This window comes from Camelus bactrianus, chromosome 5 (genome assembly GCF_048773025.1).
Source record: "Camelus bactrianus isolate YW-2024 breed Bactrian camel chromosome 5, ASM4877302v1, whole genome shotgun sequence".
Classification (NCBI taxonomy): Eukaryota; Metazoa; Chordata; class Mammalia; order Artiodactyla; family Camelidae; genus Camelus; species Camelus bactrianus.
The window spans coordinates 66,099,954-66,114,155 of record NC_133543.1 but is presented as its reverse complement, the minus strand read 5'-3'; the positions used below and the strand labels follow the sequence as shown (position 1 = coordinate 66,114,155).

Genomic DNA, 14,202 nt, shown 5'->3' with positions numbered 1-14,202 from the left:
AAAAAATCAGAGATAAAAATCAATAAAACATTGAAAAATCCTAGTGATTTAGAATCATTATCAAATGGCAGCTTCTATGCTTTATAATATATGGAATCAGTATGGTACACTTTCTTGGAAATCTACATTTTTACCCAAATCATCTGAATAATCTCACTATAATTTATTCCTTTGTATACTGACATATATTTTACTTTTTCAGACTGATAATTAGGATGAAGACATTATACAAAGTTTGGGAAATCTGAATTTTGAACTGCACAATTATTGACTCTCAGTTTGAGTTACTGTGTGTCATTATTTAAATATATGGTACTAAAGGAAACATTTCAATGATGAAAGTTCAAATATGGAAAAGCTATTAGAAGAAAAAAAAAGCAAACTAATCAAGGATCTAATTTCATTCCACTGCCGTATGTTTACTTACTGGATCTCCCTTGGGGCCTTGAGGTCCTTGACCATTAGGAGGACGAGTGGGCTAATAAATAGAAAAAATATAGATTAAAAAAGTTACACAGCTAGAAACGACTTTCCCATGAAGTGTGTCCCAATTTCTTATCCTAAGTCACAACCAATCCCTGGTTTCAAACAGGAGCATTCACCTTTTACTTGTAATAGCCATATAATTGTTTGACATTACTTTCATTTCCTTTTAGGCTCCTATGACATTGGGACTACTTATTCCTGTGTTTAAATACGAATCTTGAAGATGTACAGATTTTCTTTAAACTCACAGCTGTTGGAGGCTGTGGGCAAACTGCACAACATTCTCCAAACGGGATCTCGGGGTTGGGACAGTCTAACTCTTGGTCATCACATATTATGTCATCGCAGAGAACAGATCCTGAGTCACAGACGCATATTTGGCATGGTTCTGGCTTCCAGACATCTCTATCCGCATAGGACTGACCAAGATGGGAGCATCCTCCTTCAACAACTGGAAAACAAGACAGATGCTGTGGAGTTTTGTATAAGCAAAAAAAAAAAAATCCAAAAATTAAATTGCCAAGAACATCATATTCTCCCTACATAATTTGCTAAGTAGTAAGAGATTGTTTGAAATACCAAGTGTGTTTTTTACCATCAAATTGGCACACCAAGGTCAATTTTCCTTAAGGCCAGTAAGTATCTTAATTTTGCTTATAGTAAAAATTTAACACCAATGGGAAACCCATAAGCACTTAAACATTTGCTTATTAATTGTGTGATAGAAAACAAGTTTTTCTATCCAATTGCTATTCTTTGTTTTAACTATAGGTGGGAGCATAACTACAAGATGATCTTTGTCACTAACTCTGAAGACTTTCTGGATTTTATTAACTTAGTTGAGAAATTCAGGGAAAGCTGAGCTACTTTTGGCAGCATTAAACTCTTCCAGATTGCTGGGAAAGCCTTAACAAAGCTTATTGTATGTATTGAATATCACCGCTAGCTCTGTTGGGCATTAGTAGGTCAACATAATATGACATAATAAATTGTATATCCCATATGGATGTAAAGAGGTTTCCAAATCTTAAATATCCAAATTGAAAAAAAAAAAGTTTTTTTAAACAAATATTGGCAAAGAACACATAAAAATAGTTGGGAAAAATATGAATCATGACCATGTGTATTTGTGGCTTAAAATGGTCAAAAATGTGCTGCAACCAAAATTTTAGACTTGCTTCCTAATTATATGTAAGGTACTGAAATTTCAGCAGCTATTAACAGTGAATCAGCTGAGGGGTTGCCAAAACAAAACCTGGTCTCAATTCCTGAAGCATTAGCTGTGGATTGTGGTTGAATACAACTTAAGTTCCTGAGGATTACTATGAGAGCTTCCCAGGATTTGAGTAAATAAATAAGACGTTTCTAAACATCTGCAAAAAGTTTTGCAAACAACAAATCATATGCTTGCTCAGTATTTGTAGTTTTGTGAAACAATGAAATTTTATTTTCTCAGAGCGAAGATTTGTAAAAATGTCTGCGGAAAAGAGGCCTGCTTGGGAGGAGGCAAGTGGTTTAACTACATCTTTTGGTGTCTTGTGGCCAAGAGGCCTTTGAGAGGGTCCTGAGATTTTTCCATCTGGGTATTACATACAGCTGCGAAGGTCACCTTTTCAAGTTCCCCTTTTTATATCCTCTTCATATCTGAAGTTATGCTAAATATTTTGGGTTTAGAGGTTTAGCTGATTCAGTAAAAGTTCACTCAAAAAGGAGAATTTTAGAACCAATGGACTCTACAGTATCCCTCCAGTCCTCATTTCCATTTCTGTGTGCAGATACAACTTTAATGATATGGTTCCACACCCTTGATGGAGTCAAGAAGTTTAAAAGTCCATTCTTACTTGTTACAACTACTCAGTGTGGCTTACAGCTAATGAAAGAAATCATGGTTGTTTCCCTGCAATTTTAAGTAGACAGAAAGAATCTGTTTATTTTAAGAAGTTATTTTAGGTCCTCCTCCATGTTTGAGACAGATGAGAACATTGGAAAGAAACATCGTCTAAGCTTTTAAAGGAGAATTCCTTTATACTTCGTGAACATAAAAGCTGAATGCCAACATGCTTACATAATGAGAATGAAGGAGGCCTATTTAAATGGTGTTTTGAAAGGTATGCTTAAGAGAAGAGCAACCTTTTTCATATTATTATGAACAGTAATAATATAAAAGGGTCTAGGCACTAAACTCATTATTCTCTAGGCAGAACTGACATCTTATATTTAGGAACTAATTTCACTGGTTTTCAGAAAACGTCCGAAAGTTTTCATGAGATAGAAGATTGTTTAATAAAATTACATGAAATCCATTCTTCAATCTTTACATTGGCTCCCTTTTTTTAAAATGAACCATTTTAAAACTTCCTTGAAATTAACCCTATATGAAATGTTTCAACAGATTAGTTTTAGCTCAGGATTTTCCCATTAATAAGGTAGATCTCAGGCTTCTCAGCTTCCTTGAAAATATCACTAGTGTACAGAATGTGGACTGTAGGTAATAATACTGTATTGCATGCTTGAAAGTTACTAACAGAGTAGATCTTAAGTGTTTTCGCCACCACCACCCGCCTCAACACACACACAAAGGTAACTGTGAGGTGCTGGATGTATTAATTTGATTGTAGCAATCATTTCACAATGTATGTGTATATCAAATCATCACGTTGTACACTTTAAATACATACAATTTTATTTGTCAATTATACTTCAATAAAGCTGGGGGGAAGCAAATGATACTATTAGTTTATACTAATGATTTTTTTAACTCTGTCTCTGGATCAAGAATATCTTTCTAGGGGGAAGGTATAGCTCAGTGGCAGAGTACGTACTTAGCATGCATGAGGTCCTGGATTCAATCCCCAGTACCTCCATTAAAAAACTAAATAAGTAAAATAAATAAATAAATGTAATTACCCCCTAAAGAATATCTTTCTATATTTAATGTAGGATATATTTTATACAAATTAGCTCTTGAATACTGATGGCATATTAAAGACAAATGAGATAACTGTTAAAACTAGGATCAAGCATCTCATATTTTAATTATCTCTTTTCCTATGTTCTTAATCTGCCTTAAAATTAACATAATTTTTTCCCTTGTGTATTCATCTCCCTATGTTCATGTTCATTGAAGGTATCATCATAAGCTAGAAACACAGTATTTTCCATTTGGCCTTCAAACTGTTAAACAAGTGAGCATAATATTGACTTATTAAAACTGTAAGTAAGTTTGTTAAAATTGGGTTAAACCCAATGTTATATAAATGAAAATTATTTAGACTTTTGTTGCCAAATTTTATTAGAAACCATGTGTGTTATGCTTTTTGAAACATGGAGGTCTTAGTATAAAGGTTGAGTTATTTTAGTGTACCATTTTTTATTTTTATTTTTTTACAATGATGTTGTTCTAAGTACAAGAGGAAAGTTGGAATGGTTGGAAAGTAAGAAGTAAGGCAGTTTTGTTGATTGCCATAACTCATTTCACATCCATTTGAAAGAAATTTGGCTGTCCTGAAAAGTCAGTTCCTGTAGAAACTTGTAGCTGAAAGTCAAGACTTTTCCCTGATGCTCTACCTCGCCACCCTTGTTGAAAGAATAGGGAGTTTTATGGAGTTTCCTCTAATTTTTAGTTTTGTGCATGACAAAATATGGTTGGCAATATGTTCTCTTGGAAGCTAAACTCTTACACAGATGTCTTGTGGTCCTCAATTTTAGTCCCACAGCCTAGATATACCTGGGAAAATTCATGGCAGAATAAGGAAAAAAATGTTTGTTTCTAGGAGGAATAAAATGCTCTAGTTAACCACTTGCAGCATTTAGAAATAAAACAGAAAATGGAATTCAGAAGCAATAGTTATCCTATATTATTCTCTTCTTTTTTTAGGTATCTAAATTCAGAGCAGCTTTGATTAAAAATATAAGTTAAATACTTTTGGAAAAATGTTAAATAAAAGACAAATAACCTCATATTTACTCCTGGACAAGTAACAGATTTCCAATTACTTCCTGTATTGTTATTGCTTAACCTAAGTCTCCCTGTACCAATTTGTAATTAATTTTAAACTCCACCTCATGTCACTTCCTGTTTCTGTTCCTTAGTATAAAGAACAGTCCTGAAAATAAATTTATTGGTGGTCATACAAGCAATGTATTAGGCTAAATCATCTCCTGGTTTTATAACTGGGTTCTAAATTATAAAACAAAATGAAGCTAGTATATGACATAATTCACTCTGTTTCTTCTATTTCCTAGCTTTCTGTTTTGGAACTTTAGAGAAAAATAAAACCAAGGAACCTAATCTAACGTTTTTAGATGTTCTTATAAGCTTTCCTTTTTGCTGTTTTGGATTCTACTCTTCAGTGTTAACTTATGCTGATTTGCTAGATTTGCACTCTTGTGACTAAAAAATAATGCAAGTTATGTTTGTTTTAATTCCATTTTTGGTGTAAAATAATAGTCCCTAAAACATTCAATCAAATTGTTAGTTTAGCTTGAGTGACAAGTTTAATTTTTTTTTCTTCTTTTCTTATTGACTCCTCCTCATAGAAAATGTGCTCTTTAATCTGCAAATCTAAAATTAATAGATGTGAAGTGCAAATTATCATAATATCATTTTCCTGTTACTGTGGAAAGTCAAATATTTTGCAAGTGTGAGTAAAGGAAGTTCATATAGTTTCCAACTGAAATATGTTTGGCTTTTAAGTGATTTTAATGTTTGGAGAGCATACATTTTTATTAAATATGTTTCTGCTGCTCATATGTTAATCAGAATATCTTAAAATATGTTAGATGAATTAACAAAAAGAACTGAAGGACATATTTATAGACCTAAATGGATGGATAGTTTCAATTTTGAAATGTTGTTTTGCTTATACTTGTCCCCACCAAACAAACAAAAAAAACCCCCCAAAAAACTCCAAAAATTTTATGAATTATCATTTCTAGGGGTTTCCTTATTTTATTATTTATACACATATGATTTTATGTCTCCAATTAGAAATTTTCTTTTAAGGTGATTAATATTTTGTCCTGTGAAAAGTAAAAATTATTAGAGAATTAGAATGAAAAGTATCATATATCTACAATCAGCAGCTGCATTGTAATATAATCTGATTCATGACAAATTATGGGAATACTGAGGAAAATATATTCTACTGGTATAACTGTAGTTGGCAAACATTCTTAAATTTTACATTTTTACAAAATGTTGGATCTTACTTTCCTTATCAATAAATAAATCATTAAGTATTTTAGTTTCTTCCTTATAGTAATTTTACTTAACAGTGTTAATACCAGGTATTTAGTTAATAAAATTAATACCAGTCAGTTTGTAATCTGTATCTCCTATGCTGTAGGCACTGTTCTGAGTGCCTGCAGTTCTGTTTAACTTGATCTTCCCTCGAGGTGAGTGCTGTCATAACCCTCACTTGATAGATGACGAGTCTGAGACAGAGACATTAAGTGATTTTTCCCAAGATTGTATGATAAGGGGTAAAGCTAAGATCTGAACCTAGGAAAGCAGTCTCTAGATTTGATGCTCTCAGCTACTGCACTCTCTTCTCTTTCTGCAGTTTCAAGGACAGGGTAGGACTAAAGAAGTCAACTTCAAAGCTCTGCCCCTTTATGGTTTCTTAGTCCTGCAAGCTTAAAATCAGAATCTAAAAGGTAGGGTTTTTTTTTTTCAAAGGAATAACATTCTTCTACAGACCATCTTTTCTGTCTACCCTCAAAACAAGAAGATAACATCTGGAGTTGAATTCTGTTGTTTATTTTCTCCTGACCTTAACGAAAAGGAGTTTTATCTCCAAGACCACCCTAATGACATCCAGACCACCAACAGGATTAACTGTGATGGGAATTTAGCACATGTTTTACTAGATACAGAGAAGCAGAATCCTAATGGCAGCAACAGCAAACAGATAAGGCCCATGTAGCCAGTGCAAAAAACATCCTTAGGGTGTCTCACTAAAGATGCTCATTTTCAGAAAATACAGTTACAAAATGATTCGTATTAATGAACCTCTAACTTCATTAAAAGGTTCCCATCTAAATTTGGACAATACGAACATACTAGGCAGCTCCAGAAAGTGGCTTTGATTTTAATTAACTTGCTAAACCCAGTTCCTCTTTGCTGTCCTCTGCACAACACACTCTATAGAAAACAAACAAACTTATTTCAGAAAAATAAGTGCCCTTTTGCTGAAGCAGTAATTACTTCATGTGAGTTTTCAAAGCAAATTTAACTTTTAATAGGTTCTGGACCCTTTGTCTTCAATTTTTACATCTTTGGGGCATTTTAATTTTTGTGCTTTTCTTTGAACTTTTCATTTTGTTCACCAAGACTACATTTTAAACAGCAGTTCTTGACCTCAGTCATGGAAAATACAAGGGTTTTATTAGTTAATCTGAAAGGAATCCATTTCTGCTGTGTTTTCATTAGGCACAGACAGAAATTCTAGTGGTTAATGTAACTCCCCAAACTGCAGTTAACAAATGATTTGTGTAAGAATTGCTATCTCACTTTTTCCGTTGTCATCTTGACATGAAACAGGCAAAGTTTCCCCTTTGAAAATTCCAGATTTTTTTACACCATACCACCCCCTCCTTTTTTTTCTCTTTCTTTTTTCTTTTGAGTGTGGAAAATAGCATGGACCTTTTTTCTAGGGAAAACTGTTTTACAAGAAACAGCCCACTGAGACGTTTCCAGAAAGTTACTGTAGACCTGGAAACTTTACAAATGTTCTTCATGTCCAGCAAAGGCAATAACATCTTTTATCCTTAAAACTTTAACTCTTAAGCAATCCACTTTAATCACTTCAAGGTGGTGACATCATTTGATGTTACAAAACGGAAGAACTGAGCTACATAATCTTTGGAACTGTGCGCTGGAGTCATCCATGTTGGAAACCATGGGGTTTCAGTAGATGGCACTCTTCTCCCTGAGTGACTACCCAAGGTCTGGCAAGCAACTCTGGGTGTGGAACACGGGGCTTGGTGAGGGCTTTTAGTCTCAACGCTACTCCTGGAAAACTTACATCCAATGGTTCTTGATTTTTAAAAATCAGTCTGTAGGTAAGCCATCAACCCATGAATCTGAATTAGTTAAAAGCGCACAATCATGGTCTCTCCTCCTTTCCCAGAAGGGTTGCTGTGGCTTTGCTTTTTTTCTCTTACAAGATGGAGATGTTTACTCTCAGACTTTAATTGGAATATCCTAGTTACATATAGATAGATAGGTCTTGAGATCATCTGATGTTGAATACTATAGAGGTGGGTAGGAAATACAAAGTATCATGAATGAAAAACACAAAATTTTGTATCAGTACTTTATTTACTTGGAATTTATGTTATTACAGAACTGAAGATAATTTCTGGTTAAGTGACAAAAAAGCTTCCTACTTTAAAAGTAGATTTACCAATTCAAAGTGTTAAACAGAAAAAAACTATCTTTTTTTTTAAACTCTAGAAATATATTAGCTTATATGTTTTCTAGGACAATATACGATTTTTTAGTATCTCCTATCAATGACAGTTACAAAAATAAGAAAATTCAGATATTCTGGATTTAATGTATATTTTGTATTCTCTAATTACCTAAGATTTAACAAAATTTTGGTTCCTAGTTGTGTAATACCAGCTAAAGCCCTGAATCTGTGTTAGATGCCTGACACTTAAATATGTGAGCAATTATGCATCCTTTCCTCTTAAAAGTATAATTGTTTCTAGTGATTTTGTGCTTTTTTTTCATTAGTTTGGTATGCTTAATTTTAGGGGCAACACAATCCAGAAAACTTAAATGTTGTTTGATCAGTTACAAATTCCTTCTTAAAACATAATAACCTGTAATAAGGAACTGATTCTCTCAATCCATTTATGGTGGACTTTAATTTTAAAATAATTAAAGGCCTACAGTTCATTATCATAGTGGAATTATCAGAGTAATAAAATATAACCTCAAATATTAGAATAATTTTAATTAAAATAAAGTTTATCTCCTTGCCCTGATGAAGCAATGTTGTTTAATAATATCTTTAAGAATTTTAATCTATCTAATAGGGAGAGACCAAAATACTTATGTCAAGTATTCTACAAAAATCAGAAATGACAAATACTAAAAAAATAGTTTCATGTTTTATGTGGAATAGTTATATATGAAATTTTGAATATGGCCATAACATTGAAGCCCATTTCCAAAGTCTTAGAATATTGTTACTATGTGTTTGTGTGTGAGGATGTGTGTTTGACAATATTTTACCAGTAATATACGTATTTTCTTAGGAAAGTAGAGTTTAATATTTGACATTCATACATGTGATATTTTTAAATCTCATGATAAAATACGGAATCCAGCTGGGTAACATTTTTGTTGGCATTGATTATGCAAATGTAAGTGTCTGCCAGCCACTAGGTGGCGAGTCTTTGTGCTTAAAATTTGGCATGTTTATAATCTACAGGAAATATAAAACAGACCATATTTCTCCATTGGTGGAATAAAATACATGAATTAAATAGAACTTTCACAAGATTTGTAAAACGATCAAAATTCTTTGTGAGGACATGTTTTATGCTCCAGAAAATTTGTGTGACTAGACTAGAAGTTAGTGTTCATTAGTGCTGTTCTGTTTCTCTCTGGGAACCTCAGGGCATTTATCAGAAACCCAGAACTAGATATGACTATTCTCGATGTGCTGTATATTTGACCACCTCCTATAACTTCCCCAAAGATAATCTACTAGCAAGATTTTTTCTTTTTTTTGGTAAAACCTACAGGGAACATAAATTGTATTATCTTAAAAAGCTTAAACTTTTTTTTTCCATGACAAAAGCAGTAAGCTGCTTCTTTCGAGCCTAAAAACATGCAAATATATCAGGAAAATGTTATTGTTATTAATTTTAATCTGCAGCTAAAGAGAAAAGGGAAGATAAAAAGAATCTATGTGATATAAAGATCCTGTAAATATCAAACCCTTTTTTTTCCCCTTTAGAGTGGAGTGGAGAAGAAAAATAGCCATAATGATTATGAAAAATTGGAACCACCAGGCAATTACAAATATTTTGTCACTCTTTTGAACTCAACACCAAAGGTTTGCACTTTTTCCAATAAATGGGAACTTTGTGATTTTTTTTCCCCCTAGACATTAGGAGAATTTAAGAGCTTTAAAAAAGGTAAAAATCTTTCTTGAGGTGGGGGTGTAGCAGAAGTCATTTGGTATCCTACTCAAGGACTGGGATTTGTAGCATCTTCTGGGAGAATAGAATGGGGAGGGGGAGGGGAGAGGGACAGAGAGGAAGGAAGATTGAGAATTTAAGGGGAGGAAAGAGGGAGGAGGCAAGAAGAGGGAAGAAAGAAAAGAGATGGAGGCAGAGGGGGGGACACTTGGGGATGGGGGGGGTGATGGAAGAAGGGGAAAGGGAGGAGGAGAGATGAGGAGAGATGGCCTTGCCTAGGAAGGGGGTGGGGTGACGAGTGGAGGGACGAAAAGGGGGAGGAAGTCCAGAAGAGATAAGAAGGTGGAGAAAGAAGGGGAGAAGGGGACTGAGGAGGAGAGGAAGTGAAGGAAACAAGGCAGATGGGTGTTTCTTTTCTTTTGTGGCCATAGGCTGAACAGAACTGAAGAAATGTCCCTGGGAGTTCCCCCCCCACTTACATATTTGACCTGTGAGGACATTAAAGATATTTAATATTAAAACTGAAAAACTATTTTCAGACACTGCATTTGCCAAAACTATACATTTAAAAGTAAACATTTTTTATTATGTGCAAATAGAAATTGATGTGTCACGATTTCTTCTAGCTTCTTCAAATTTAGCCTTTAAATATTTATTTCTATGAAAGCTTTAATTCCTGTATGCTCAATATTTTCATGACGAGGAGAAACATATGAATGAACAGAAATCCTTTCACACAATCAAGTAATGAAACAAAAAGGGTTTTGAGGAAATTAGAAGATAAAAACCATTGTTTGCACTTATTAGAAAATACCACAAATCAACTTTTGGAAGTCAGTACTAGTAGCTTTACCCTGTTTGCAGAAAAGTCAAGCATTCCTATTGAAAATGTTTTAATAAATATTCTCTTTATTAATGTAAATGCAGTTAAAATGTGGAACATGCAGAAAACACTCAACCCTTAACAATCAATTTTTAGGAAATAAGTGTTAATCCACCACGTAAGTGCTTGAAACACAATAAAAATAGGAATGATGAAACATTTTTACAGTTTGAACCCTTGTTACCTTGTTGCCATTTTACAGAAATATATTCAGTGAGTCTAGTAACATGTAGTATTATTCTTTTAGACTATTCTTAATGCATGCTAGTTTTTAAATGCATTATCTTACTGGGTAAACAATGCTTACTTAACACTCTACCCTGACAAAGAATCCAGCTTACAAAGGAGAGCATAAAAGTATTACAAGAGACCAATAACTTCCAGACCTCCCAGGGAAGCATTCCAAGATGTTAACAATCCAGGAGGGAAACTTTTTAAAGCTATTTTAAAAGTTTCCAGTGCCGTTAACATGAAAACAAGTTAGCGCAAGAACATCTTTATCCTAAGCAAGCAGAGAACTTTAAAATACAAAAATGACAATATTCTCTTTAAGCAAATGTGAAAAAGCAGCATTCTGGTCATTTCTACATTTCACAACCGGGAGCTTCCAGAGGAAATCAGCTTTTAGGAGACGGATTACCCTTTTCTACCTATTTGTAAGGAGAAGTAAAGACACAAACCCCATAAAGTTTCTTGAAATCGGTACCTACTCACCTTCCTGTTGTGCCAAAATAACAGTGGGATGAAGCAGAGCAAAAAGTAACCAGGTCACCTTTTGCACAAAGCTCATCATGTCTAAATATCAGACATGAGACTCTTTGTGCAAAAAGGAGAAAAGAAAAGCAGTTCAAAGTAGCACCATCGGTTGTTCCCTGCCCTTCAGCACCGGGCCCGTCATAAAACTCAGCCACTGAGATTCCTGTGCTTTGGCCTTAAATAGGAAAAAGTTTGGCTTCCCTCACTTTCCAGCCCCTTTCTGAAATATGAGAGCAGCACCCATCCCCTTAGCAGTAAAAGAAATGATTAATATGTCTTTTTTCCCTTATGGAAGACACAACCCACAAAGTAAGAAAAACAGCACATCTGGAGCTTGTGTGCATCTGTTTATGTATAAGTTTGTTACATACTTTAGTCATATGTATGTTTGTGTAACTCCAGAATACACATGAAAAAGCCCTGCCTGGTGTTGTAATAAAGCATTAGATGTATGGATTTTTTAAAATCTCCCCTTATAACATTAGCGACTGCATAATTTTGAGAACTTGCTTGATGCCCTTTTCTTGGGCATGACTAATTTGCAAATCTGATCTTCCTAGAAGTTTTTTTCTCTTGGGATTTTGCCAGAATCCACCCTAACTCAATTTAAATAGGGAGCTGTAAAAGATTAACTGAAAGAAAAGCCCCTGTCCCTTTCATTCATCCAACCCCCCTGGGTCTTGGAAGTTCAGTTTTAGGCACATGTCAAAAGACTAAGCGTCTAAGGTATGTTTGAGTGACACCTTGAAAGTCAGATGCTTGTCTGTAACTCTTTCTATTTCTCACAAGTGTCTTTACCAGTGAAAGAGCGATTCCTTGTGAGATTTCAAATTTTGTGCTGCTTGTGAAAGATGAAATGGATTTTTCTAGAGCAAAATTTAGCCTTTTCAGTTCTTGACTTTGTAAGAAGCAGAAAGAGAAAGAGCTTATTGCGTGGAATATCAAAAGAGTACCAGAAGTTCTCATTTTATCTGGATTGGTATAAATATTAAAATAAATATTTCTAAATTTAGACTTTCATATGTATAATTACCAGACCACATTCACATAGCTTTTCAATGTATTTCTGGATCTAAGGAGTAATTTCCGGGTCATATTTGAAAGAGATGCACATGCCATTTATTGGTCTTTGATATCTCTTTGCAAGAAAAATATGCTTGTCCACAACTGTAAGTTATTTCTAGTAATCAACAGAATTCTTTACACCCTCATCATCAATCCAGAGTTCCTTTATTCATCTCTGCATTCTCCTTGAGTTATTAATTCTAATCAAGGTCAACAGCATTTACTTCATTTTTTTTCATGTCAACTTAACCATGCTCCTCTCCATGCATATATGTGTTCATAAAATTTCCCCCAGCTGCCCCCAATTCATGGAAGTCACTTCTCTAATACCTAGTTCAAAACTTTTCTCCATTAAACTTGTTTTCCTCTTCTTTCTCTTTCTCCCAATTCATGTTACTCAGTTTTCACTCAGTTCTTGTGTTATTTGGACAATCCCAGGTGCACATCTCTTCTGTAAGCAGGGACAGTGGCACACTCCCCTCCCTACAGGCCCAGTGACAAAAAGCACAAGCCTGTCTCAATGTAGATGACATCATCTGGTGACAGGAAAAGAAGACTAGTTGGACCAATCTCTTTTGCATCTTCTGATTTTGGACTAAGGAGTCACGACTTGAGGGAAAAAAAAACAATTGAACAGTCATGAAAATAAGCTTCGTTACTAGATCACAGTAGAGATGTTGTGGAAAAAACTGTTACATACATCTTTCTGTCCTCCAGTCAGTCATCTTCATTTTATACTTAAAAAAAAATCTTCCTGTGTTCAAACCAATTCAGAAACATGATTCATTTTTCTCCTGGTGTCTTTGACACTTGCATAAAAAATTCATATATTTGTATTTATTACCTTATTATTTTTAAATGATCAATAAAGGTTGAACTGTGTTAAATTTCTTCATTAGAATTGTTTTCCAGTGTGAAAAGTTAGATATATTATTTTGAAAATAATGGTTTTTAAGCTTTATTTCAGATATTACATGTGCAATTTCTATTGTATTTTTGGTTTGTCCCCACATTTTTACTTTGTCTATTCAAATGAAAGTTTTATATGCATGAGAAAAATTCATGATTGATGCACTCATTTTAGAGTTAGCTGGAAAAAAAATAGAGCTAGTTGATATTTTGCACACAAAAGTATTGTTGGGTTTTAAGTTATCCATGAGAGGTCCAGAGATGAATCTCACACGCCAGATTTTTTGATTTAGTATTCTTCACTACCTCAAACATATCGGGAGGTCCTGCACCAGGATCCTTTGCATTCTGTGTCTTAGATCTTATTTTTCCTCTTCATATCAAAATGTTTTCTAATACAGTGTCCAGATGGGTGTGGATCTCAGCTGGTGTCATGACTGGGTGAAGTACACACACTGGTGAATTCGATTATGCAATCCAAGAGCTGATGTCCTCATAGTAATCTAGACACACGTTTCTTTCTACACATCCCTGCCTTCCCTGATATTAACCAGCTCACGTGGACATGTCGTTTTGCTCTCTGGATTGCATTTAGAGTGTTAACACAAATCTAAGCGTCTGCAACAACTAAAGCACTGATTAATCTGGTTCTCCTTTCACAAAGAAAGTGACTAGAAAGATGAGGCATAGCAAGGGTGTGGCAATTATCAAACAAAAATTCAAATCTTCTCCAGTTCAGTGGAAAGTGGAGCCTGGGAGAGATGCATAAGCACAGCTGTGATGAACTCAGTAGGCCAGCTAATGTCAGCAGCGCTCCCTTCAATAGCAATAAGAAAATCAATCATCTCCACCATGAAAAACACCAGGAAGGGAAGTCTTTCTCTCTCTCACTTGTACTGCTTCATGTGTGATTTTCTTTTTTAAGCAAAGGTGATGCATTT

The 14,202-nt window shown here is 34.4% G+C and overlaps 1 protein-coding gene across 1 annotated transcript in view; it reads right to left on the bottom strand.

Annotated features, from left to right (window-relative positions):
- The window catches only part of COL3A1 (collagen type III alpha 1 chain), a 39,263-nt gene extending 27,809 nt beyond the window's left edge, over nt 1-11,454 (bottom strand). The window contains exons 1-3 of the mRNA XM_074364019.1: nt 11,246-11,454; nt 735-937; nt 428-478 (exon numbers count right to left, since the gene is read on the bottom strand). Of these exons, the coding sequence (XP_074220120.1) occupies nt 428-478; nt 735-937; nt 11,246-11,324 (333 nt within the window). The 5' untranslated portion in view covers nt 11,325-11,454. The remainder of the gene's footprint in view (nt 1-427; nt 479-734; nt 938-11,245) is intronic.
- Between the last annotated feature and the right edge of the window lie 2,748 nt (nt 11,455-14,202).